Genomic DNA, 27,334 nt, shown 5'->3' with positions numbered 1-27,334 from the left:
TGAGTCTCACTCATCGTGTGTTTCCATTGGGACCCCTGAAAACATCCTGAGTAACATCGCTTTAAACAACATACACCAGCCTGACAGTGCTTTACCTCTCTTCTACCCCCTGCCTTTAATTTCCTTGATTCTTCACCCCAAAGTCTCATCATTTCCCATTTCGTCTCCCTCCCCTTCCTGGCTGTCGGATGCAGGGACCTCCTCATTTGAGCTGCAGGTTTTTACGTGGGCGAATCACAAAGTGTTGGAATCTATTGCCTTTGTCTGACAAGTCATCCATCTCTATGCGAGGGGATCTGTGGGATGGAGGTAGGAGTAGGGGGAGGGAGGGGTGGTGGTGGTGGTGGCGGTGGGGGTGATCTGTGGGACTGCAGCTTTTAGAAACAGACACACAAGGAGAGGGGTTTCATTCTCAGCCCAAAGCTTGGCTCAGGCACAGCCCATTCTGGAGGAGAGGGGGACGCACTGCTCTGTATACTTCGCCGTGTCCATGTTGTTGTCATCTCCGCCCCTATCTGATTAAACCACAGAGCAGCGCCGGTGCTCCAAGCCGTCAGAGGAGAGAGGGATTTTTTTTTTGTTCGGCCTCAGATTCCCGACCGGACCCGTGGAGACTTCCAGCTACTGCTTTGTTTTGCTCATGATGTCCTTTAAACACAAACAGTGACCCGGTTTGAGCCAATGTTGCTGCGACTGGTGCGCTCTGCACACGCGTGGGTCATGCTCAGCACCTGACAGACAACCCTTCCGCAGACTTTTCACTTCAGACTTTAACAGGAGGAAAACTTAGCATCGCCCCCCCAAGAAGTTATTCGTTGCTGCAGCCTGCGGACTCTGGCCACACGGACTGTTATACACCAAAATATAAATCCTTGTTTTTTTTTTACTGCTTTAAGCTGCATCACCGAGGCGAAACGGCGACCTCAGTCGATTACCTTTCTTTCCTTTGCTATCCCATGGATATTCACTGCAAAGCAGACCCGTTCTCAGCGATGCACCGTGAGTATACTGAATTAGTTTATAGACATAAACACATCTGTACAGCGACTTCAGCTCTGGCGCAAATTAGATCCACGACGTTTGCGATGACAGTGGCGTAATTTATTGAAAATGTGCTCTTGCAGCCCACATATTTTTCATTCAGAGTCCATTAAGGCTCATTATTCGCCAACGTGTTATTACTTAAGATGAACACAGCTCTCAAAAATTAAATGTTTGCACCTTTAGTCATTTTTCTGACTAATTTTTTTCTCCTTAAAAACATTGGCAAAGTTTTAAGTTAGATTTAGTTACGTTATTTCCCATAACAACAATAATAACAATAATAATAATAATAAAAACAAGACGCACAGAAAATAATGATAAATGGCTGGAAACATGTTTAAAAACTGATATTTCTGGCTTCTTTTTAAGAGCACATGGGTGAGGGAAAAGTTTTCTTTTTATTTTCTTTTTTCGGGAGTTTCTTGTGTCAAAGTTTAATAAAAATGGGACAGTTTGAGCTGGTTTAAGCAAATTTACTGTTAAGTGATAAAATAGAAATTCCCTCAATTAAAATACAAAGCTTTTATTACCTGTGAAATGACAGATGCTATAGGGAGACAAGAGATCGTTGTGAGTAAATGGATGTGAACGTGTCGCTTTGTTTAGCCAGCTCTCACTTCAGATTTAGGTTGGTCCAGATAAAACCTGAGGTAAAAAAAAAAACAAAAAAAAAAACAAAAAGCAGTTGTTGTAACTGTTCATTTTTCCTAATGTGTGTGTTTTTTTCCCTCCATACGATATGAGTAAAGAAGAGCCGGCACTGTGTGTAAATTATTTATTCCTCCTCATTCGCACCATCCGCGTTTGTAATATGAGTTATCAAAGCTCATTTTAATTATTTACAGTAATTGTGCAGGAAAATTAAACAGGTTGAAACACAATATCTGCGACATGTGTTAGGCTGCAGGGGAGGAGATGCTCTTGGAAAATATTGCCTAACCAGGTCAATGTACAGGGAGAGAGGAGTTATTGTTGCATGTTTTTGTGGGCTCCAAAAGAGCCAGTCAAGTGTTTTTTTTTAATTATTATTATATTCAATGATGTTTTTATTTTTATTTAAATTTATGTAATCTGCGTATTGGAGAGCACAGTACATGAACTTTATTGTTTTTACTCCATGGCTGCTTCAATATTTATCATGTTTTTCAACAGTGTTAGTCTTATTTTTCTTCTTCTTCTTCTTCTTCATCTTCTTCTTCTTATTATTATTATTATTATTTAGAATTGGTGCTAAAATATAAGAGCTATAAGATTGTTGGCCAAAATGAAAATGTGCCTGTGTGTATATACATGTAAACCATACTATTTGTGTGTGTGTTAATGTGATGCAATCTTTTAGAATGAAAATACAACACCCAGCTTTCTCCCAGAAAATAAACTGAGGAGACCCGTGTCCTCTGCAGGTATGTAATGTTATGCTCCCCTGTGTTGCTGTTGTATCCCACGCAGGGCACGGCGGTGTGAACCAGCTCGGCGGGGTGTTTGTGAACGGCAGACCCCTCCCGGACGTGGTGAGGCAGCGGATAGTGGAGCTGGCCCACCAGGGCGTCCGGCCCTGCGACATCTCCAGACAGCTACGGGTCAGTCACGGCTGTGTCAGCAAAATCCTCGGCAGGTAAAAGGGGGGATCCACTACCAACAGAGCCCTATGTGTGTCAAACATCAATCTTCTATAGCTTGTATATGCGCACCCAGCTCTATTTCAGCCTCAGTCATCGGTTATATAGGCAGGTCATTTTTTTTTACTTTCTCTCTCCTTCTCTTTTTTTTTTTTTTGCTTGAACACAGCAGTTCTGAGTCCGAGATTTTCTATCCATCACCTGCAGCCTCGAAAGAGAAAAGCATCATAATCATGAAATGAATTTTAGGAGGGAAGTGTAAAGCTAAACATTAGGGATAAAAAAAAATCCCAGTAGAATTTGAGGCTGTATTATTATTATTATTATTATTATTATTATGATTATAGGAGACTGTAGGTGATAAAGAAAATATTATAAAGCGCCATGAGATCACTTGAAAACTGACCTTTCAGTTTTATAACAGATTGTGAAAAACACCGCAGTCTACGGCCACAATAAACTCACCCTTGAGTACCAGAAAAAATCCCATAAATACACACTTTAAGTTGCTGTATTTTTCCATCAGTGTAAAAGCTGGTTTAAACCTGATAAATTAGATCTACATCATTTTTTTTTTACTTCAGAGCGCAAATGCTGTGAGATAATATTTTGAAATATATTTTTTTCAGCTATCAGAAGGCATTTCAGAGGTATTTCATTTCACACACACTGAATGTTTGTCACCAACATTTATACCAATAGGTCATGGTGGCATGTCGTGCATGCTACTGTAAGCTCACGGAGACTGGCAATGAGGTCTTAAACTGTGCTCTTACAGCTAAACTGTCCTTTTGTTCTGTCCGTCTCACTGCCTTTATATTGTGTAATTTGAATTACACCGCTTTTCGTTGGAAATCCGCTCTGTTCACCCTCCAGCTGACACACAATTAGGCCCATATAACAGCACACTTCCACACCAATAATAGATTAAAGCCGCCATCATATTTGTAGGAATTTTTTTTTTTTTTTTTTTTTGCCCTACATGTAACTGCAGAAGGTCGGCGGAGATTTGTTTCCACACAAACGATTTTTAAGCCACTTTTCTCATCATTCAGACACTGAGTGGATTGTTGAATGAAAGGAGGGATCCATTCAGGAACACTCACTCTGTCCCCATACAGGTACTATGAAACCGGCAGTATTAAACCCGGAGTCATTGGTGGCTCCAAACCAAAAGTTGCAACTCCGAAAGTGGTGGATAAAATTGCAGAATATAAGCGCCAGAATCCGACCATGTTCGCCTGGGAGATAAGGGACCGACTACTGGCCGAGGGCGTCTGCGACAACGACACTGTCCCCAGCGTTTCATCCATCAACAGGTAGGTGGAAATAACAGCTTCAATTCAATTTAATTATTTAAAAAAGAAAAAGGCAGGCTGTTGTTCCAATGCGCGTAAATTCTTCCTGTAACAGCTCTTTCCTTTGTGTTTTTATTTTCTAAATGTGTCCACACATGTCAGAGAAAATGTTCGAGAGAGCCAAATTCAAAAGGAAAATAAGACGAGAAACAAGAGAGGCGTGGAAACCTTGTCATTTGCCACGCGTATAAATGGGATAAATCAGATCTGAAATAAGCAGATAGCCATTTTACCTCCACACACAAGGCTGAACTATATAGTCATTTCCAGATCGAGCCTATCCGGGGTGGTCGCACAAGTGCAATTCAATCCCCATGTGCGGCCCTCCACGACACAGCCAGCACGGGGGGCTGAGGCTGGGGCCACGAAGAATCACATCTGTCTCGATAAAAACCGATCAATACCGCGTAACCAGATCCAGAGGCTGAGGGAAATACCCAACAAAGTCGTTCAATACGCGGACCACACTGCGACAGAGGCGGCAGCAGCCTCTTTATTGGCAACCAATTGCTCTGTTTCCCAACACCGAGGTGAATGTGGAGCGACAATAGATCACACATGATTCACTTCAGAATGATTCCGGTTAAATCATACATTATCAATTTAATTATTATTATTATTATTATTATTATTATTATTATTATTGTTATTTACAGTTTAAGTTGAGTAAATCTAGAAAATTAAAGAAAATAAAAATGTTGCCGTCCTAAACCAGTGTTTGTCTGTGGGTAAATGGACTATAAAAGAGTTTCTGTTCCACTGGAGCAGCTAAAGCAGCAGACACCCTACACCTTCACCTTTCCACATGAAACGGGACAGCAGTGGACAAAGTGTCTTTAGACCGAGGACGCGCCGGTGAAAAGCCTCAGTGCAAGTGTGTTCAAAGTGAAGAAAAAAAAAAAAGCCCCATAGTCCCTGCTAGTGATGAACTTTGGTTAGGAGGCACTGTTCCAGAGAGCTGGTCATCGGCATTGCATTTTAATGAGCTGAAGAGAGTCTCATAACACATCCAGCTAAATGGAGGAGATGGGTGAATCTTTACTAAAAAAAAAAAAAAAAAAAAAAAAAAGATAAGGGGGAGGTGGAGAAAGAAATATTAGAAAATCAGGCTGCCATGGAAATTATGGTTTCAACAGGTCTTTTGGCGCCATTCTTTGTTGTAACCTGTTGTTCATAAAACCAAGGAAAATGTATTCACAGGGCTGTGGTGGCAATGTTTTGGAAAACCTCTCTGATAATCTGCTGGATTTGAGCTGTGCGGAACAGTTTGGGGAAACTGTCCTTTGAAACTAACTTGGCCTGCGTATTAATAATTAACATGAAACCTTGTGGCAATGCACAAATCTGCATTCTTTTCCTTCTTAAAGCATGGCCTCACAAATAACATAACTGCTTTCCCAAAGTCTATATTATCGCAGGAGATTTATGCAGTCATTTTATTGCATTAAAAAAAATGCAGAGGAGTATTTTTGAAATGTTTGTAAAAATCTAATCTTAACTCCAGTGGTAGTTTCCTGTAATTTTCACGTTGCAGGCTTTTTTAAAATATCGTTTTAATTTGTTGCTGTGTGCCTGTTGTTAAAGGGAGGATTGGGAAAGATGTGGAGGAGGAAGAAAGTCAGGAAGAGAAGTAAAAAGAGGCAGGCAGGGGGAGGGAAAGAGGCAGTGGGCTCCTTGTGGTTTCTGTGGTTAAGGGGCTGACCTCTGCTCTGTAGACCAAAGAGGATGTTGCTTTAAACACATTTTCCCTGCATGAATTATTAAAGATTACACAGATACTGGGTTGCACTTTGTTTTGTTGCCGCAGAGAGGAGTTTCCACCCTCTGCACCATGCCCAGTGGACAGAGGCGTACCCATAAGGTCCTAAGCGGCTTTCAATCATATTGATCCACATTTTAATATTTCTTTGGGGATTTTGTTTTTTTTTTACAACAGCACAAACACCAAAGTCGTTAATTCACCCATCCAAATTGCTTATTCAATATCAACAACATAGACTCGAAACAAAGTCCTTGAATTTATGAGGCTCCCTCAAGTCATGAGGTCAGATAACTGTTGTGGTGAGATGTTAGAAATTCAAATAAAATATTGATGTGTGTTTTCTGGAGGAGGCTGCTAGCCTTTGTTGCCCTGCCTGAAGGAGAGAGTATAGAGGACGCGTGAGATACTGAGGGGAATGAAAAGAGTCTGATGTACATTTTTTTTTTTTTGCCCCTGAGGAAGTTAACCCCGTAGCTGCCTGATTCGGAGTTGATAGCTCATTGCTGGATGCTGGATGCACATGTGTAACGTCTTTCTCCTCATCTGCATTCTGTGAAAGTCTGTTTTTTGTCACAGCTCTTGAGTGAGAGGGGCTTCCATGTGGGATTTCTGTCGGTACACAACGCTGCCTGTTATTGAATGATCTAACATTCGTCTGTCAGTCAAAAGATTATCATAGTCATGGTTTAATGTAATGCGATCATGTCCCATAAGAGCTAAAGCTGAGATTGTATAAATCCCACTGTGCCTTCCTGTTGTGTCTATAGAATTACAGCAATCCTCAATGTTTCAAAATTAGCATTATCTCTACAGCCCCTAATTTTTGTCATCTCTAAAGTTTATTTATTTATTTCAAAGTGCACCACAAATTAAAAGACACTGGATGTGGCAGTGGTCTCGGGTTGGGCCAATGAGACACTATTGCTTTCCTGTCACATATAATTTATAGATCACCATTTGCATTCGCTGTTCCTCTCTGCCATCCGTCGTCAACTTTTCTATCCCAGAGTCCCAATCAATAGGCTCTGATCCTCAGTGAGCCTGAAGGATTCCTGTGTGCTACACTGAGCAACAAAAAGACCAAGAAAACTACAACAGACACCAGAGAGGTGACAGAGAAATACAGAGAGGAATACAAAAAATGAGTCTGAGAGGAGTGGATAAAGAGAGAAAGAACGATAAAGGAGGAGTGCAAAGTACAGTAAAACAGAGAGCACATTGGACAGTAGAGAAGAAATGAGAAAAGAGGATGAGGGTGGGGGTGAGGGGAGTGAAAGATCGGGTTTGAGAGATGGAGCGAGAAAGAGAGAAGGAGCAAAAAAGAGGGAGTGGGGAGCAGGAGAGGGAGATTATTAGAGTTGGCCAGGTAGAGCCAGTGAAGCTGATCATTGAGGTGAATTGATGTGATTTCATGCTTTGTTTGCAAGATCATTCAGACCAAAGTGCAATGAAGACTTTCCCGCCACATCACATCTTACTGGTGTGGGGACTTTATCATATTTCTAACCTCAGAATCCAACAAGATTGAATCCACAATCTCAGGGGGCAGCCCCTATTCAGCCTCACACAGGAGCCGGGAGATTGCCCCTAAGGCCCCGAGATTGGCTATTTGTGACAGGGGCCTGAATATGAGGATACAAGTGCCCCAAACGATGGAGCACTTGTACATGCATGGGCGTAAGTGGACGTGATGTGCCGTGTTTAAGTGTCCCGTGGCAACTGGGCTGGTGTGAAATCTCCATGCTCTGGAAGCAGTATTGATTGATCCGTGCCTGTTGTTCACTTTACCAGGATTATCCGCACCAAAGTCCAGCAGCAGTTCCACCCGTCCCCTGACGGATCTGTTACGCCGCTCTCCACGCCCGGCCACACCATAGGTGAGCGCGAATGAGGCCGCACACAGATTACAGCACAGTCAAATGAGCCAATCAGAACTGATGAAACAGGAAAGAAAAAAAAAAAAACAAAACACCACAACATGAACACAAACACGCATTTAACCATTCTGACGTACATGCACTCGAATAAACACACAAATTACCCACTCACACAGGCAGACACATTTTCTGTACACACACTAACTCAGCTTTCTCCATCAGTGCCCAGCACAGCCTCCCCCCCTGTGACCAGCGCCTCCAACGATCCCGTAGGATCCTACTCCATCAACGGCATTCTGGGTATCCCTCGCTCCAACGGCGAGAAGAGGAAACGAGACGATGGTAAGGGAGACACAAGATCCCTTTGTTTTCCATCCTTTTAATTCTCTCCATCACTCGTCTGCTACTTTTTTTTTTTTTTTTTTTTTTTTTTTTACTGTGTGTGAAGAAGATGGCATTTATGACAGCGCTGCAGCCAAGTGTGTTTCTGTGTGCTGTCTCCAGTGACTTGTTATGTTGTATACCAGGCAGGGCAAGTGTTGAGAGAGTGTTGCGATTCAATCAGCTTTTTGATGCCCTACGTTTTACCATACGCCTACAGAGCTGCATCTCAATTTTATACCATGCTCAGGCGTACTGTAGCTATCCCATATAGCTGTCATACAACTCTAATCCCCCTTGGCAAGGCATCAGTGCTGCTGCTCCTTTCATTTCTATATCACAGCAAAAGGCAGAAAACAAAGCTCTTTTGTGATTCTTTCCCCTGATACTATCAGTTAACTACCAGTCATTTAATATTCTGCAGTATAAAGATACATACACAGCATTTAAAACTCAGTAATGAAGTATTTTTGTATGACTGCATACTAGACTATACAATACCAGGGGACTGGCAAGAAAATAGACCTAGATACGCTCAAAGATTAAGTGGAAGCCTATCCGGTCCAAGCCAGAATTTCTCATTCCTAGGCGAGGCAAGAGTGGACACACACGGCCTGAGGGCTAATAGATTATCGGTTGTGCAAACAATTGGCTTTTTTAATGCCTATGAATTAACATGTCCCTGGTGGAGGCCTGAACAGGTGTAGGAACAGACCGGTGGAGGCAGGGAGGGGGCTGCGCGTGTGCATGTGCCAGTGTGCATGTGTGTGTATATGTGTGTGTGTGTGTGTGTGTGTGTGTGTGTGTGTGTGTGTGTGTGTGTGTGTGTGTGTGTGTGTGTGTGTGTGTGTGTGTGTGTGCATATGTGTGGTTCTGTGGTGCTGCTTTGAGGTGGCTGATGGGATGATATGGTTGAAAATTTATCTCAAAGAGCACTCATCAAAACAGGCCACTTCCTTCTTTTATGTTTCTGTCTCTTTAGTTCTCTGGAGTGGCAACCACTTGGATGGAAGGAAAATAGGACATTGTAAGTTGAAGTTAGACAACCTTCTCTTTTGCTTTGGTCAATCAGATCACAAAACTTTCCTCTCTATTGCTGTTTTCTTTTTGCTCTTCCAGGGTTATGAGTTTATAGGAGGACGAGGCGGGGGGAAGATTTTTTCCAATAAATAATCTCCCGAGAAATTAAAATAAATTAAGCTAAAGTGACTGTGGAAAATCGTATTTTCCATTTAATGGCATGCAGTTCAATATACAGTAATGTGCAGTGTTGCTTATTTAGAATTGTCAACAGGCAAAAATATGTGTGTATTTTCAGCAACAAGATGCAGTTTATTGTAAACTAAATTTTTTAAATTATTCTAAACTCTGCATTTCCCCTTAATTTGGCCACTGCAGCTCTTGTGTTTGGTTATTGTTGGTAATTTTCAATTACCCGCATTTTTTAAATTGTTGTTATCTTACAAAAGAAAGCTATAGGTATAGTCTCAGCTGCTACAGTAGAAAAGGCCCAGTCTACCTAAACTAACTAAGAGCTGCTAAAATGTTGCTAATGTGCAAAATGAGTGAATAGATAAGTAAGGGAATAAATACATCAAAAACAAGGGGAGACCTGGACTTTGTTGCATGTCTGTAAACCAATCAAAGCTTTACATGTCTGTTCCTGCACTGTCGTTAATCTGACCACGTTGAACATGAAAAGAGGCACTGCACAGTCCTTGCACCGCTGGTGTTGTGATGGTGTGTGTTCACGGTGTGGCTGAAGTCAGCGGTTGCCCTTTGAGGAAGAAAAAGGTCCCCATTACCGGAGGGCTGTGGAGATAATGTAGTGTGACATGCGTTATGTACACCGGGTCCCCGTAAGACGAGCTTCAGGGACATAGGTGCCATAAGAGCCATTAATCTGTCCTTGTCATGTGTTATTGCAAATTAAAAGTAGCATGTTACACTGGACGGCTTCGAGTGAAGATGGGAGGAGGAAAAGAAAGAGAGTGAGAGGAACAGGGGGATGGGAGAAAAAAAAGTGGGCTCATGAAGTGAAGAGGGAAGGAAGAGGTCGTGGCAGCCTCACCGAGAGTTGAGCAAGGATTAGTTTTAGGATTTGTGCATGCGTATGTGCACACCTATGCATGGAAATGTGTGTGTTAACGTGTGTCTGTTAGTAACTCTGTGGCTTCAGATGCTCCTCCTACAATGAACATAGTGACATTTAAAAGAATTTGCAATTCTGCAGAGAAAAGCTATTAATTCACAAATTAACATCTCGCCCCCCCCTCCCTCCCTCTATCTTGGATGTGCAAGCTATCGAAAAGACAAAAGAAATAGCCTTAAGGGGGGAAAAGAGAGAGTCTCAGCCCTATCTGTGGAGAGATTGGTTTGCATGTCTGCAAGCAGCGATACCAATTATGCCAGAGCTGGGAGAATGCGTCTCAATGCGCTCCCCCCTTCTTTGCCCCCTACTCCCTCCTCCCCCTCTTCCTCCTCCTCCTCCTCCTCCTCCTCTTCTCACCACCATCACTACCACCGCCACCACCACCACCACCACCACCACCACCACCCCACCCTGACTCTATCCATAGCCAGATTTATTTGTGTATCTCATTACAGGAAATGGGATGTTGTTCCTGCCAAATGCATTAATAGTGAAGTGGGGAAATTAGCCTGTTGTACAGCATGCTCTCACTCAGTCATTTAAACCTATGGTGGAAGTGGAAGCCAAGAAAAGACAGAGAGGATTGGGTGACAACTGCTGTGCGGTTGTCAAATGTCTATAATAATAATAATAAAAGTCCATGCACGCATTTGAAAAGTTTGGGCCCTCCACCTGTTTCTCGGAGAGGATTTTGAGCTGATTATGTTGTGAGATGTACCTGCTCTCGTTTGTTCCCTCCTCTCATAGAAATGCAGTTTCTGTTCGAGCTGCAGCTTTATGTAAATCCAGTGTTTTCCTAGTCTTAGCCCACAGTGACAATTTCCTCCTGACCTCGCTGCTGTATGCAGTCAGGTTGATGTGACCTCACTGTATGTTTCTCTCATCGCTGGCTTACCAAGTCCTGGATGGAGCCCAGTGGAGCTCATAGGGAGGACAGGCAGTAGGGAGCTACAGTGATAAATTAGATGGAGAAAGCAAAGGTCATAACTTGTGATTGTAGCGTGGGTGTGGGATGAGTGTAGAAGGAGCTGATGAGTGTGTGAGTGGGGAGAAAAAAATATGGCCCCAGCAGGTTGTTCATTCATGACAATAAAAGAATTGTACGCAGCAACCAAGAGTCATATCAACCTTGTTCAATAGCTGGAGGAAAAATGAATACAGCCGCTGATTTGTTCAAATTTGATATTTGGCCCTTTTGGAGATTGTCCGGTGTGTATCTTTTAACACATATGACCCATTTGTGGAGTTTAAATCAGTTAGTGTATGGATTTGAACCTGGGCCTACACTGGTTGGCTAGTCAAGCCAGTCCATGACAATGAGTCAATGGAGGATCACTTTAGAAAATAAATGCATCCAAAGCGAGACAGAAATAAATGGAATCATGAGCACCATGATGGCCCTGATGGGGTGTGTGCGGAGAGAAAAGCCCAGGTTTGAGAGGGGCCACAGAGCGTAACATAGAGACAAGAAGCTGTTAGGGCCCCGACAGTGGAGGAAGACACAAAAGGGTCCACATTGCATTTCTCCCCCTCCTCCTTCTCCGGTCTATCTCTGTCGTTCTTTCTCTTCAACATTTCATTTCTCCTCTTATCGCCCCCACCGCCCAACCAGCCCACCCCACCCCACCCCCTCGTCTTTCTGCAGTCTTTCGCATTCAGCAACATGGCTGCGTGAGACCCCGTATATACTTGTAAACAATATACAACGAGATCCGTCACAAAAATATAAGGAGAGGGAAATCATTCAATTGAGAGGAATCATGTCAGAGAAAAGTCAATTATGGGCGCCGATGCCGAGAATTAATGGAGCGATGCATTACTCAGCTTGAGGAGGGAGAAGAAGGCAAGAGAAAAGAAGGCATACGTTAATTGCATTTCCACAAATACTCGCCACACAGGGTGGCAACGCTAAACGACAGACTGGTCCAAAGGAGGACAAAGAAAAAGGGGGAGATGGGGATGGAGTCATATTGAAGACAAAAATATTCTTCTTATCGGGACATTTTTGTCTGTATCTGAGCCGTAATTCACTTATTCTCTTAAGACAAGTGAAAAAAAAGATTGAAACTTGTTTTCAGTGCAAAACAAAGTGTTGTGGTGCTTTATTCTTTCTTGTTTGACTTATTTGAAGAATATATTGCAATAGTGTCACTGCACTGACATATTTAGATTGTTACTGTATGTTTCAAACAGTGTGCAAATATTACTTTACATTCATTTGGATGTGAAGTAGTATTTTTGTCCAAATTGACTTTTTTTTTTCCATACAAAAACATATTCAGGAGCAGTTCAGTGTTTTGCTCAAGGACACTTTGGCAGATGCAGAGGAATGGCCAGGAATCGAACCACCAACCTTACATTTAAAGTCCAATTCACTCTGGGTTGACTCATCTGGAGCTATAGCCACCCTCATATTAATATTATACACTCATAAGCTGGATCCAAATAGTTGTGTGCTTTTATTTATTCATTATAAACTTTCTGCGTTGGCCTGGATTTGAGTATTCGAATTAAAGTAAATAAAATAACTAGAGTGCTTCAAAGTATTATCGATGCAGCCTCAGTGCTGGCGGTGAGTGCAAATATCAAATAAGCATCACTATGCTTGCTGACAGTCAGTACACTGGTTGGTGGTGCTAAATCGAATTAATAAAGCTCTTAAACACGCCACAACATAACAGGATCTTAACAGCCATGGCAGTGTTGCTGCCTCTCTCCCTCTCTCTCCACCACCCCACCCACCTCTCTCCTTTCCGCTTCAGAGGTTTCATAAATATAGCTAGCTTACAGGGAAGGAGTGTTCACCCTCTGGGTATACCAGTTTGTTTGTGCCCTCTCTCTCTCTCTCTCTCGCTCTCTCTCTGTCTTTTTTTTTTTCAAGCTCAACTGCATTTTTAAAAACATCAACAAATGATCCACAATTTGCGATAGCATCATTTCACCTATCAGCAGAGGACGAATAAGTAAACGGTCGACTCGCAGCCTCTGATCTAGGAAACCCCGTGTCATTGATTTACGGAGAGAGCCAGGCAGTGTGTAGGAATTCATTTGCCTTTCAAACAAGCCCCCACCTCTACTCTCTCCTGAGTTATCTTATCACAGGAACAGGGGAGATGAAAGAAGGACATAAAGTGCCACCGTGCCAACACAGGACGTTAACATCCCCCTTAGAGACAAAGCAAGACAGAACAGCTTTTGATACCATTGTAGTCTGTGTCAGAGTAGCTACTGTCATTGGTTGACTCTATATATGTGTGTATGTGTGTGTGTGTGTGTGTGTGTGTGTGTGTGTATGGCTGAAATGAGTACTAGTTTGCTGAAGGTGTACAGCAACTTTTAACATACTTTTATCACAGTATTGTTAAACAGCTAAAGTTTCTTGTCCGCTGGTCGCGTTTCTCTTAGGCGCTTTGAGTTGGTACAAAGCTGCGTAGTCCACCTAAAACGTTTCAATACATCATGATGAAATATTCAACTTCTGGACACAATGAGGTTCCTCGAGGCGATCAAAGAGAGCAATTACCAGAAAGACCTTTGCTGTAGGGATGACGTGTGAATGTCACCGTTGGAGAGTCTTGTTTTTATCTCGGCTTGTCTCCTCACACTTTGGTGTTAAAACAAAGAGATGCAGTCAGCTGGTGCTGTGGGAGTGATAAGAGAATACCTGCTGAGACACCCAAAGGGGTTGAAGAAACAGTGAGAAAATGAAAAAAGCCAGTCAATGAGACACACACACACACACACACACACACACATCTGACAGTCGGGCTTCACACTCCACTTGACACGCTGACTGTCAAAGGATGAATCTGATTTATTGCAGCTCTCTTATGATATATGTCAAACATGAACCTCTAATGGCAAATTCTGAAAATAAACGATTTACTATTATTTCTATTTAACAGCCAAATCACTAATTTTTTTTGGCAACATAAATTTGAAATATATTCACAGAGATAACTGAAGAGGCAGATATGGAAAAAAAAAAAAAAGTGTGTTTCTGAAAGGAACATTATTGAAAAATCAGGCCTGTTTCACTGTAGTTTTTAAATCATTACTGGTGTAAACAAACCTTTAACAACATCACAGTGTTGCAAATATAGATTTAGTCATTGTTTATTGTTAATCAGCCAATTCGCAGGTTCCAAAATTGGGTTTTTACTTTTGGTAGTGAGGCTTTTCATTGAGTTTGGATTATAGAAAGTGCACAAAATAAGTATCCTGTGATGGCAATGTATGTCCTTTTGCTGTCAGTTCAGAAAGCCTGGTGGAGTGTGTTTGTGTGTGTGTGTGTGTGTGTGTGTGTGTGTGTGTGTGTGTGTGTGTGTGTGGGGGGGGGGTGCTGAGTATAAGCATGCATCCTCCATTGTGAATGACAAACACTTGCTATTGATCGAGCTTGCCTCTTTTCTCAGACCAGCTGATACGAGGTAATTAATGACTCCATTTTCGCCTGTACCACGGACAACAATTGAGTTTCATACAGCAACACTAATGCTGTTCCACCACCAACCACCAGCCCTTCACCCAAAGGAGCTGTTTGAAAAAAAGAAAGAAAGGAAGAAAAAAGCCTGTGCGAAAATACTGATGGAAGGAAAAGCACATGTGGTCGGAGAAAAAAAAACAAAAAAAAAAACGGATTTCTTCGTAAACGTTACACAAAGCTAAAGTCAATATATTTTAGTGCTGAAACTCACATATACTTACCCGCCAACACACACCTTCCTCTCTACACATACACACACTCATACCCAATTGCAGCTCTCCATTCCATTCTCTCCATGGATCTATTTCTTGGTGCGAGTCGGGTTCATCCTCTGGCCTCAGCCATTGAAAAAAGGTCAAGCAGCCGAGCAGAATGGCAATAACGCCCCTGAAATGGTACCATCAGTGGAACATGATTGATCAATTGAATTCCATAGCACAGAAAAATGTGGGATTAAGTAGAGTATTATACGCACAATGAGTTGAGGCATGATGTTCATTCCAAGTTCATTTCGCCTCCCTCCTCTGCTGGCGGATCAGGCAATCAATAGCGGCCTTGCATATCATATATCACCGCTGGCTCGCCCAGGAGAGAACATAATCTGCTGCAAATTTAGAATGACAGATTTGTACGGGAGCTAAAGCCTTCATCCGCTGTTGGCGGTGGGTTATAGGGAGGAAAGGGAGGGTGGCGGGAGGCAAGCAGTGGAGTGGAGGTTCCTGGGATGCTGGCTCGAGGTTTTAGCCGCGTTTTCTTTTTTTTTTTTTTTCTTTCAGTGTTCAGGACTTGATGAGTGAGCAGAGGGAGAGCTGTAGCGGTGACGGTGGGCTCCCCTAGCAGAGTTGATAGGGTCAGAGATCAGGAGAACGAGGGAAGCATAGGCTCATTTGTTTATATAGAGTGTGACCGAGTGAGGAAATGCATACGCTTGCCCTCGACGCCCCGTCCTCATTCGGCCCTGAGTGCCGTCCCCACTCCATTCTGTTTTCCAGAAGACAGGCAATATGTGGGGGGATGGAGAGAGAGAAAGAGAGACAGAGAGAGGGAAGGGTAATATGTTCAGGAGGAAATAGTACAGTTAAATAATGGCTCTCCATTTCCCGCTGGCAGAATGAGAGGCTCTGTATGTAATCGCCAGCCCTACTTTCTCCTCCTGAAACACACGCTCTCCCTTACAAGTATATATTTGCACTGAAGGTAATCCATCAATTACCATAGACCTATCACATGATGACCGTGCTGATGGTGGCCGCGAGGAGAGGTGGGGGGAGGTGGAGAGCTGCTTGAGTGAGTGTATGTGTGCGAGAGGAAGAGAGAGACAGTGAAAAACAGAGAGGGAGATGAAAGGCAGACATGCTGGTGGGTCTCCCTGAATTTACTACTGCTCCTCATGCCATCACTCTCATACCCGTTGAGCTCAGAAATGTTCTCCTCATACTTATCTCACATTGCTAGAATCATGTCAACAAAAAAGCCGAGCCATTCCCTGATGCAGATTGTTGTCGCCCTCCCTTCCTCCCTCCGTTCCTCCTCTCCTTCTCTCTGTAGATGGCTCTGATGGCTCAGGCCCTGGCAGCGACTCTCAGGGCAGCGTGGAGAGTTTAAGGAAGCATCTGCGAGCAGACGCCTTCACCCAGCAGCAGCTGGAGGCCCTGGACCGTGTGTTTGAACGTCCTTCTTACCCTGATGTCTTCCCCACTTCAGAACACATCAAGCCTGAACAGGTTGGCCGGACATATTTCTTTCTAACGTTGACTTTTTCAACCCTGCACTTACACCCTGGCTTCTTCCTCCTGGTTGTAGCGGCCAGCGGTAAAATAATTTACACAGATTTCTAACATTATATACTGAATACACAGGCACACATTCTGACACTGGTGACTAAAAAGCTCTGCACAACTTCTCGCTCAAAGCAGCCTACAAGCCTACAGCCTATTACAGCGGATAACCTTTATTTACATTCATTAGACTGTTAAACAACAAGAGACTATTAATTTTTCCATTGGAACTCTATGTGGGTGCCCATGCAGCCTTAGCAGTGCCCTAATTGAGTTCATTTTCATCTCTGCGCGATCGCGGGGAATTACAGCGGCGATAAATCAGAGGGACAGCCCCTCAGCCTGCTATACAGCCCCTAATGCAGCTAATTACCAAAGTGATTTCTACGGCAAGATCAATACCAAAACGAATTGGAAATGACTTGCAATCACAAAGAGTGGAGGAGAAGGTATTAGAAAGGCGAGAGGAAGGTGGAGGAGGGGAGAGAAAAACGGCGTCAAAATGGTCCAGAAAAATCAGTTTTAATTTAATGTAATATTAATCAGGCTGCTTTCCACTCTTTCTGTGCACCTCCTTTTTTCTTCCTGTTTCCAACACCCCCTCCTTTTCTTAAACTGGTGAAAAGGTGGGATATTAGGCTATTAGGGGCTTGTCTGGTGTCTGCGTCAGGGCATTAAAAAGCCATTTTGAAGAGGCCAGGCTGAATAGGCCTCATCCCTCCCACACTTCTGGCAGCCATGTGGTCAGGTCATTCAGGGCCCTCTGTGCTTGCCACTCGCCCTCCGCCCAGCCCTGCCCAGCCCTGCCCACAGCCCATCTGCATGACAAAATGGCTCTTGTGCTGCTGAGGCCCAGCGGAATAGAGAGGAACATCCAGCCTAGTGCCAGGGAACAGTTGTAAGCAGACAATTAGAGTTTATCTGGGATAGAGGCAGACAAGACTGGGGTCACCAGCTTGCCCCTGTGGGACCCCGTCCCATTGAGACAAACAGATGCACACACGCAGTCTGATACAAACACTCGCAGACACAAATGTGTGCAGACACACTTATCCTTTTAAAGAGTCAGGTCAGGAAGTGTCATCTCATTAAAAAACAGGATTCTTCACAGCTGCTAGCGTAGTCTAAACCTGAGATTAAAGTGAATTAACAATAAAGAGACTGGTTAGTAGTTGAGCCTCACATGAAGTCTCGTGCAGTACAGTACACTTTTGCTTTGATTTTTTTTTTAATGAGAAATTGTGCAACATGAAAAAACCTCAAATATAAAGTAAAAGAAAATGACTAATGAAAAGCATAGCAACAATATTCACCATCCTTATTTTATCATTTTATTAACCCAGTTTTACGTGTTCATCCTGGAGGCAAAGCAAAAAGGTTGATTTTGAGGTTGTACTCGCCACAGACACACACACACACACGCACACACATACACAGACACGCACACACAAACACACACACACACACACCACATGTCTCTCCTGTAACAAAGCCCTGAATGTCTCCTCCCTTGACTGGTCACAGGGATGACTGCAGTGGAGCACAAAGAGCCAGCTGACACCCCGTCCTTTCACTCTTCTCCCAATCCCTCTCTCATCCCACTCTCCCTTTTCTGCCTTCTCCTCAGACAAGCCCTAATGCATGCATACATCATGGGTCTTGGTAAAGCACAGGCAGCGGGGACGGGATGGGTTGAGAGGGGGGGTCGGTTGTTGTGTTCACAGATTTCACCGGAAATATTCAGAAGAAAACACAGTGAGAGGATCACAGACAGCTTCCTCAGATACACCAGGGGGTTATCTTCAGACATATTTCACATATCGTCACTTGAACTGCAGATCTGCTACAAATCTGTAACCCAAAAGAGGGCTTGCATGTAGCAGAGCAGTGATATTAACCAGATCATGACACAGTATGTTGGAATGTGATATGATTTTACATAGAGAGAAGTGAATCGGTGTTCACAGGTGCATCCCTCCGCTTGACATATATATATATATATTTTTTGCATTTGTTGCCTATTCATCTACAGGCGAATGAGTACTCTCTCCCATCCCTGAACACTGGCCTGGAAGACGTGAAGCCGAGCCTCTCCACCAGCGCCAGCTCCGACCTCGCCTCCAGTGTCTCCCAGAGCTACTCTGTTGTGACAGGTACAATCTGACTCACGCTACATTGATCCCTAAAAGAACACACATCGCTGCAGCAGGTCGAAGACATCTGGTCGAAACTTACAGGACTCGGTGTTCAGAACACAAACAGTGTAAAAAGAAAAAGAAAAAAAAAGTCCAAAAGTTCAGTCAAATTCACTCCAATGATCAGAAGAATCTACATGCTGAGTTCACTGTAGCTGGAAAATGATGGCTTCATAGTGTACCCACAATATATTTACTGATAATAATATGGATAATTTCTTGTTGGATTTTGGGTTTCATTGCACGTATTGTTCTCAGGGATAAAAGAATTAAAATTTAAAGCACCACAAATTTATAATAAATCTTTTTTGTTATCACTATTTTCTGAAAAGAATTGGTCAACAGAGTCGACCATGTATTGGAAGAAAATCACATTCAGCTTTAAGATATTGCAGCATTATCGACTCATCAAAGTTTTGTTTGCCACTTCCTGATGGAACGCACATTTTCCAGCGATATATAGAACTCTTATCACCAAATGAAAAAGCTCATTCATGGCACTTTTTCTTTTTTTTTTCTTTTTTTGAGGCACTCTGTGTGTTTATTTCCGGAGCAAGGTGATATATCATCTGAGCCCATTAAATCCTACAGGCCTTTCACACACTGCTCCTAACTGGCTATTGTGTTAGCCTGGATTGGCCTGCTAACAGATTGACTCGGAGCACTTCTCATAAGAGACAGCTGCTGTTCTCGCCGCGACACGACGTTGTCATCAAAGGCTATGATAGCCTGTTGATTGACAGCGGCTGGAATAGCACCGTGGCTGGCTGGCTGCCTCATGCTGTGGATAGAGAGAGAGAGACAGAGAGAGAAAGAGAGAGAGAGAGAGAGACCCAGATACTGATCAGACACAGGCAGTTAAAGAACCACTGAAATTACGGGTTTTCTCCAATTTATGAACTGACCGCTGTTTTCAAGAGTAACTTCCACTGAGAGCCTGCAGGTAATGGCAGGTGCAGTGTATTGAATATCGTGCGGTATTAACTATCTGTATCATATAACCCACACTAACCCACCCTGCATTGCACACTGGCTTCTTTTGCTCTGCTGTCGAGGTAGATGGCCGCCTGGTTAATTGAAATATTGTTTCATTGTGGCTGCTGAGGTGCTTTCCCAGGAGAGGTTAGGTTTACTGATGGCCACACTGACTCCAGAATGATATGCCAGCCTTTTAATAAAACGCCCATAATTATGCAGTGGGCATCAAAGTCAATGAGTCCACTGTGGTGTGTGTGTGTGTGTGTGTGTGTGTGTGTGTGTGTGAGAGAGAGAGAGAGAGAGAGAGAGAGAGAGAGAGAAAGAGAGAGTAAGTAAAGAGGAGGACAGCATGATTGAAAACTGCAGTGGCCCTTCTCAAATGATCCCTATAGTCCAGCCCCAGACCCAGGCACAGAGCTATGGGAAAAGAAAAAAACCTTTTTTTTTTATTCCTGAATATGTGGGAGGTAGATTTGCCCCAGAAAGTTGGGCCTCAGGAGAAGAAAGGTGTGTTTTTGTCTTTTATGCCGGGCTCCTCCTATGAAAGCGGTCTCGCTCTGGGGAGCACACTCATAGCAGGTGGCCTCCAAGCCACCTGGGGGCCTGGGGCCTCCTAAAGCAATATATGTGAGGGCCACAGATTGCATAATGAGGAGGTCAATTTACAAAACTTTAAGTGGAATATGACAACATACTTTGACACAGCCATTAAAAACAGTGTCTGAGTATATTCTAAGCTCCAAATTAAACTCAGAAGTAATAACCAGTAAACTTTTATTACTTAATTTTCACGACTATGCAAAGTAATGCATGAAGCATTTGATTGGTTGTAGGTTGTTAGTGCATAATATTATTTTTTCTGCCATTAGCAAACCCTGTAAATAGGAATGTATGCCAAGGCTGAAAAAATGCTAAATTGCCTTCCTCACTTAGGCTGAGATCCAATTATCAATAAATTATGCTCTCATACTGGATGGAGCTATGAGATTATATTCATTCTTTAAATGTTTTCTGCCTCCCAATTAAAATTCATGCAGTTATTGATCTTGTTGATTTTTATGTCCTGAAATTTGCATAATCTATTAAAGATGAATGATTAATGAAGTGCTCAGTTTTGCATTCCAAGGGCGCTATAGCGAAAGCAATGTCGGCCATCTTTTGTGTCCTCTGTTTACCCTAATGTGTGAAAGACACAGTTACCTAGGAGGGAGGGCTAGATTTTCAATATTTATATTAAACTTCTATGTTGATCATATCAATTGAGCAATATCATAGATTTGCTTAAAATAGGGCTTATTCCACTGGATCAGAAGTAAATGGAGCACTTTGTCTCAGTGTGTACAGGCTGTAGAAAAGCTGTTGTACTCCTGTGTCTGTATCCAGCAGGTGAACACTGTGAACTCTTCAGTGCGTCCAAACATGTCATGAGTCACCCCTGGACTCTGGCTCTTGTCCAGCATTTGTATGTCTGCACAATTTTCCGTTAATACCTGAACAGAGAGAACAGAGAGAGCGCAACACACAGCAACCCGCAGATCCTGCGCATCTTGACTTTAGTCATTCTGGTCTTGAAACATTTTTTATATTTAGTATAATGTTGTAGCTACTTATGAGTTGTTAAATAGGGTTATGCCCAATGAGAGTTTGGTGGTCTCTGTGCAGGCTGCGCTCGATAATCACTCTCACCAGAGCCTGTAGGGAGGCTGGGTGTAAATGGGCACCCCTCTGACCTTCTACACCTCTAACAGATGTGAAGATTCAATGCTATTCCCTCTGTCTTCATATCTATCTGCCTTCTCACCTTTCTATGTCTCTTTCTCCCTGTGAGTGAAAAATGACAAACCTACAGTTGAGAGCCCGGCGGTGAAAAAATAACATTTTCATTCAAATTAATCTGAGCTCAAATGTTCAACGCACTTTGAGCCTCTTTTATGACTTGGCTGCACCAGCTACTCTCTGCTGGGTGGCAAACAACAAGCAGCCACCTAACCTGCGGTGCTTGGTGTGCGGCCTGGTGACAAACGGCTTGTCTCAGCTCACTTAACGCCCCCAGCCCCGAGCTCGGAAATTAATGTTTATATCAACCCCCCACAATAGCAACACTAACCTTTGAGCACACATTTGATAATGAATTACTTTAAACATGTGGATGGAGGAATTCAAGCTATCTGGCCCCCTGCAAATATTCTTTACTCACTCACAATTGGATGCAGCCTTTGACAATCGTGCTTTTGTCCCTGTCTCGTGTAAGTGGTTATAAATTACCACCTCTACAATGCAGGAAAGCTAAGGCAGAGGTTTAACTGGCTGTTCTTGAAGCAAACATGACTGTGTCCATGTTGAGGTGAATTTAACATTCAATTCTCTGTAGACTTGTCTCCAGATGACTTTGCCCTACCTACACGAGAGGGAAGTTTTGCTGTGATTTTCAACATACAGAAGGAGTGAAAAAGTTCTCTGTAGATTGAATGTCAGCCTTTCAAAACAAGAGTTCTGCCAGTAAATGGTTCACGCATCCAAGTTCCTTGGTGTACGTTTAAAAATGAAATGCCCACTTGAGAGAAGGCTGTTGCAGCTATATTCGGACACATCACTCCGAGGACTGTTGTAGGTTCTTAACAGTCCATTTCTATGGTTGATGGGGTCTGTAGACGTGGTATCAATGGTGGAGCACAGACAGATGTTGGAGAACTCTATAGCGTCTCCACTCTCTTAAAGATGTGTTTGCTGGGTAGAAGAGTCCCCAAGGACCCTGAGTTTATCTTCCATCTCCATCATCAAGGCCTGTGATTTGACAGGCTCCCTTTACCCGGGCTCTGCCTCGTCTCCAGGACAATAAGCAACACCATGTCTGATTAGTTTCAGAGTTCAGTGGTCTTGAACGCAGCGTTTGTATCAGTTGTTGTTGCGTCGTAACCCCTGTCTGTTTGACAACGGTTGCTCAGGCGCTGAGAAAACAGAAGCCTACAGTAGTAAGCAGGAAGTCTCAGATACAGTGTAAACAGGCTCAGCCCGGGCTCCATGTTTGGTGCCCCAGGTATCATCCTAAAGTTCAGATTCATGTCTTAGTGTTAACGTGACCCAGTGTCACCCTGGTATACGGTAGTTGTGTGAGCAAGGTTCACTTAACAAGCCATCTGAGGCTTTTTAGAGCATTTTAGAGCATTTATATCTTTTTCCAGTGGTTTCCAGATGTTTTTTAGTATGTTTGGCTGCTGTAATGTTGTTCTCCAATGTAGCTTCTTGGTTGGCTGTGAAATTCCTGCTAAATGTTTTAGGCTTGCAGTGAATGTGTAGTGCCACTGCTCTAGGTGTATGTTGAATATAGTGCTTTTACTGTGTTTCTGACAGAGGCTAACCACTAATATCATCTGCTATATTGTATTGTATTAATGAATGCTTGCTTTTTTTCTTCTGAGGGGTGGGGGTTGTTTTGCATCCAAATCAACTGGACTTTTGAAAGCTGTTTTAACTTTTAATACTTTAGCTATAATTAACTGAAGAGCAGAAATGAGCCGTTTGCAATGCTTCCCATATGCAGCCCCCATGCCCAATAAATTTATGACATACGTACACTTGTACAGTGCATGTGACAAAGTTATGGTCCACCCAATTAAATGCAAAGGCCACTCGTTAGAATATTTCTGTTCACACCAGGGATTCATGGCAGCCATTCTTTTTAATGATTTGATCATAAGTCAGAAATGTACATTGTGTCGTTTCCTCGATAACAATGGTATTTGTCTAAATGAGATGAGGGTATTCAGTGTAATTGCAGTACCTCTGTCTAAATCAGCAGCTACAGCTGTCACAAAGACAAAGAGGGAGATAGAGATTTGGAGAACCTGCAATAGATTTCTATGGGAAAGCAGACAGTAACGTTTCCTGATTCCCTGGAATTAGGCTCATAGGGCTAAACAGGGTTGCTTCCCCCTTCCATAGAACAGCCCTTATCTTAATGAGGAATCGCAACACACAGTCCTGTTGTAAAACAACAATGATGGGGGAAGCAGCTAATGAGGCTATCATGGTGTCGGGAAAGAGCCATCTCTCCCTAAAGGCCCCAGCGAACAGTGCAGGCTCTGCAGTAGACGTGGAGAGGCCGGAGACAGAGCTCACATTGATTTACATAGGTTCGAGAGGCAAAGCCAGTGAAATGAAAGATGCCAGGACTCATCAGCCAAATTAGATCAAAGTGTAGAGTTTTGAACTGTCTGCGAGCTGATTGTTTGGTTATTTGTGGGAGTGATTTTGTTGTGAGAAAGCAGCCGTGAGATTATGTTGTTTGTTTACCCAAAACCTTGGGGAAATTTTTTACGCATTTGAGCTTGATTGATCAGGCGCGATGTGTTGTTGAAACATTTCACTGGTGTATGTTTCCACTTAGTTGAATGAATTACTATGAATTATTATTATAAGCTATGTAAATGAACAAATCAACTGCTAAAGACTGATTATCTATTCAGAATTCATATGAATCCATATGTCTGGTTTTGAGCTGGTAAAAGACTGGGAGTTAATGTACAGGAGCAAGTGTACTTCTTGTAGTGTTCCTCATATTTTATGTTTCTTTTAATTCATAATATAAACTTGCTAAGGACTTGACACCCTGTCTGTGTTTGATATATTGCCCTGTAGCTATGTGCATGGCAAATCTAAAAACGTCTGCTGTGACAGATTTGATTTGTTTTTGCCTTTGTACAGTAGTTTTTCTTTTGTTTTTTGTTTTTTTGGACATTTAGAGAGTGATACAACATCCATCCCACCATACATCTGAGTGATTGAATTGAATGTATGTACAGTATGTGAGGAGTTGCATGTCTACATTATATCTAGTTTTTTTTTTTCTTTTTCTTTTGTCTCCGCCTGGCAGACTCTCACCCATCATATCCACCTTCCATGTGTGTAAAGCGGGAGCCCCATGAGGCATCCTTTGCCCCCTTCACCCCCTCCTCTGTTGGGGACTCTGCTCTAGCTGACATCTTGCCCCACCAGTCCCGCCTCTCTGTAGATGCCTCTACTCCCAGCTACCCTGCCCATGCCCACGGCCCCTGCTACCAGTATGCCAGCCAGCCCTTTATAGCAGGTACATTTTTACCCATAAGGCCCCATACCCAGATCAAAATTCAACCAAGCTCACTCTGTTAAGTAGATTTTTATATTCTTCATTTAACTCTGTGTTTATGTAATTTAATAATTCTCAAATCCACACCAAATTAAAGCAAGTACTATTCACAGTGAAAGCCATCAATCCCATCATGCTTTGTGGCTTTACTGTTGTGTATACAGGAGCAAAACTGACTGCCCCTCATTAACAAGAGACTGCTCTCTCTCCCCCTTTTTACCCTGCTTTTCTCCAGCACTGACCTCTTGCTCGTCTCTTGGGTTAACAATAGACCTCCAGGTCCTTCCAGCCTCGTGACAGGCCCGAGGTCTGGGGGGCCAGGCGAGGCAGAAAGTGGGGAGGGGGTGGGGGAGGGGTGGGGTTAGCAGGCAGAGGCAGAGATGTAGAGCTGATGCTGGGGCCTGCTTTGGACCCATAACTCCCTGTCCTGTGTGCCCCTTCATCCAACCAGGCCCGATGCTGTCACTGTTAATTACAGAGCTGAATGTGGAGCAGAGAGCAGAGAGAGCTCTCATTGGCCCGATGCTCCTGTCAGACAGTGGTACATCAATGCTGCAGTAGTTGCAGTGTCTGATGAGACAATTCCTTAAAAATAACTTACACTTAACCTTTCCTGAAGTCAATATGCAAATTGTGATAGACTGGTGACATGTCCAGGGTGCACCCAGGCTTTTACCCAGTGCATGCTGGGATAGGCCTCAACCCCCAGACAGGATAGGCACTTCAGAAAATGGATGGTCAACATGAAACTTTATGAAACATTATTTTTAGCATCTTTGAACAGTTTTTCTTAAGATTATTTCTAAATGATCTCACATAAAAAAATTTAATGATGTGATGTATTGTTACAGACAGAAGCATAGTTTTTCATTATCTGTGGCTGTGACTGTTGGTGACTTTAGTGTGTGTCCTGTTTGCGAAATAGGTTTCAGGGTCAAGAGGAGAAAATTACCCCTGCTCAAAACAAGTGTGGAAAAACACAAAAAACTTCAACCCTGTCTCCTAGAAATTGAGTTTATATATGTAAATGATTCTGAGCTTATCACAAAAATGTTCACTGACAAAAAATGTAATTTGATTTCCTACTTTATCCACACTCACAGTACAATATCTGCCTGTAGCAACTAAAGGACGATTTAGCTTTTTTATGGTTGTGTTTACTTGCAGAATTTGTTTACAGTTGAAGAAAGATTATGGTCAGAAAAAGCCCACAATGACTTTGAATTAAATCACTAGCCTCTATTTATTCCTCAACAAAAGTGCTGTTCTGTGTTTAAGCATCCTTGTAACCGTTTTCCTCCTGTGTGCCTGCAGGTCGAGACATGGCCAGCACCACCTTACCTGGCTACCCGCCTCATGTCCCCCCCACAGGACAAGGCAGCTACCCCACCTCCACACTCGCTGGAATGGTTCCTGGTAGGTGACACTGTTCCCTTTTTACGATGCCATTAATTTCACCAGATATTCCCCTTCAGTTGATCTTGCTTAAACAACTTGAGGTGACTTTAAGCTAAACAGGTGGTAATGCTTCTCTGTGATTTCTTTAACAGCACACATGTATACTAGAAACTCATACAAACTCCCAGTCACTACTGAGATAGTGAAGGAAGTTCAAATCATTGCTCCAGACTCAGAGGATTGAAGAGAGCTTGTTATAGCTTTGTTAGACTGCGGTTAGCGTGTGGTTAGCATCTGCGGATGAGGACATTAGATGAACTCGATAGGCGATCACCACAATCAGTGGCCGTGAGATAGGACAGTTCCTCTCAGTTACACTCCAGCTCCCAGCGCTCATTACCCTCGCCGTGTCCACACAGCGCACTCTCACCAGCCCCGTCGATAAACACTGCTTTTGCTCCTCTCCTCGCCTCCCCGGACACTCAGGGCTGCAGAGCGTATCTCTTTCCCCTCTACTTAACCTGCAGTTCAGGTTCACAGCAAACAGTTAAGGGTCAAAACACAGAGGCGTGGAGGGCCTGTAAATATTTAAATCACTATCTCTCTCAGGGATGAGCTCCAGTTACACGACCAGCAGTGAGGATGCTATAGCTGCCAGCGTGCGTAGATCTCTCCTCCAAACAACTGAAAACACAATTCCCTTTATTGCTCGGAGACATGTACCTTTCACTCAATAATCAAAGCAGGCGTGCAGTATTTACAAGTGAGCTCAGTGTGCACGATATCCACGGAGGTAAGAGCTGATATCTCAAATCAAATTAAGAGAATTAGTTTTGCTTTACTGGATTATACTGTATACCACAGTTGCTCAAAACATACAAGCACATATGCCTTCTTAATCCAGGCATTGGCATTTTTTTTTTTTTTTTATCTGGTGGTGAATGACTAAGATTTAGTGACTGGCCCCAAACACTGTTAAAGCAAAGGCCATTTTTCAGCAGCTTCATATAAAACCCAGCCTTTATAGTCTCATAAAAAAAAAGAAACCTGTGGACCCACAGCATCGCTCTATGACATCCCCTCAGCCTCCCGTCCTTTCCACCACGACCTGCACTGGAGGACAAAGAGAGAATGAGAGTCTCAGAGAACCTATTAGTGAGTTTTGAAGCGAGGCATCATCA

The 27,334-nt window shown here is 43.1% G+C and overlaps 1 protein-coding gene across 3 annotated transcripts in view; it reads left to right on the top strand.

The window, feature by feature from the left end:
• Positions 1–424: 424 nt before the first annotated feature.
• The window catches only part of pax2a (paired box 2a), a 30,383-nt gene continuing 3,473 nt past the window's right edge, over positions 425–27,334 (top strand). For 2 of the 3 annotated variants that reach the window (XM_087179389.1, XM_087179388.1), the window contains exons 1-9: positions 425–999; positions 1,503–1,505; positions 2,494–2,659; positions 3,785–3,982; positions 7,575–7,660; positions 7,883–8,002; positions 16,228–16,403; positions 18,490–18,610; positions 26,070–26,171. In XM_087179389.1, coding sequence (XP_087035515.1) covers positions 957–999; positions 1,503–1,505; positions 2,494–2,659; positions 3,785–3,982; positions 7,575–7,660; positions 7,883–8,002; positions 16,228–16,403; positions 18,490–18,610; positions 26,070–26,171 — 1,015 coding nt within the window. In that variant the 5' untranslated portion in view covers positions 425–956. Of the gene's footprint in view, positions 1,000–1,502; positions 1,506–2,453; positions 2,660–3,784; positions 3,983–7,574; positions 7,661–7,882; positions 8,003–16,227; positions 16,404–18,489; positions 18,611–26,069; positions 26,172–27,334 lie in introns of those variants that run through there. The other variant, XM_023426578.2, reaches the window with a different exon arrangement.

This window comes from Seriola lalandi, unplaced genomic scaffold, assembly GCF_002814215.2.
Source record: "Seriola lalandi dorsalis isolate HSWRI2012SDOR001 ecotype SW California unplaced genomic scaffold, Sedor1 jcf7180002054832, whole genome shotgun sequence".
Lineage (NCBI taxonomy): Eukaryota > Metazoa > Chordata > Actinopteri > Carangiformes > Carangidae > Seriola > Seriola lalandi.
This window is presented reverse-complemented; position numbering and strand designations above follow the sequence as displayed.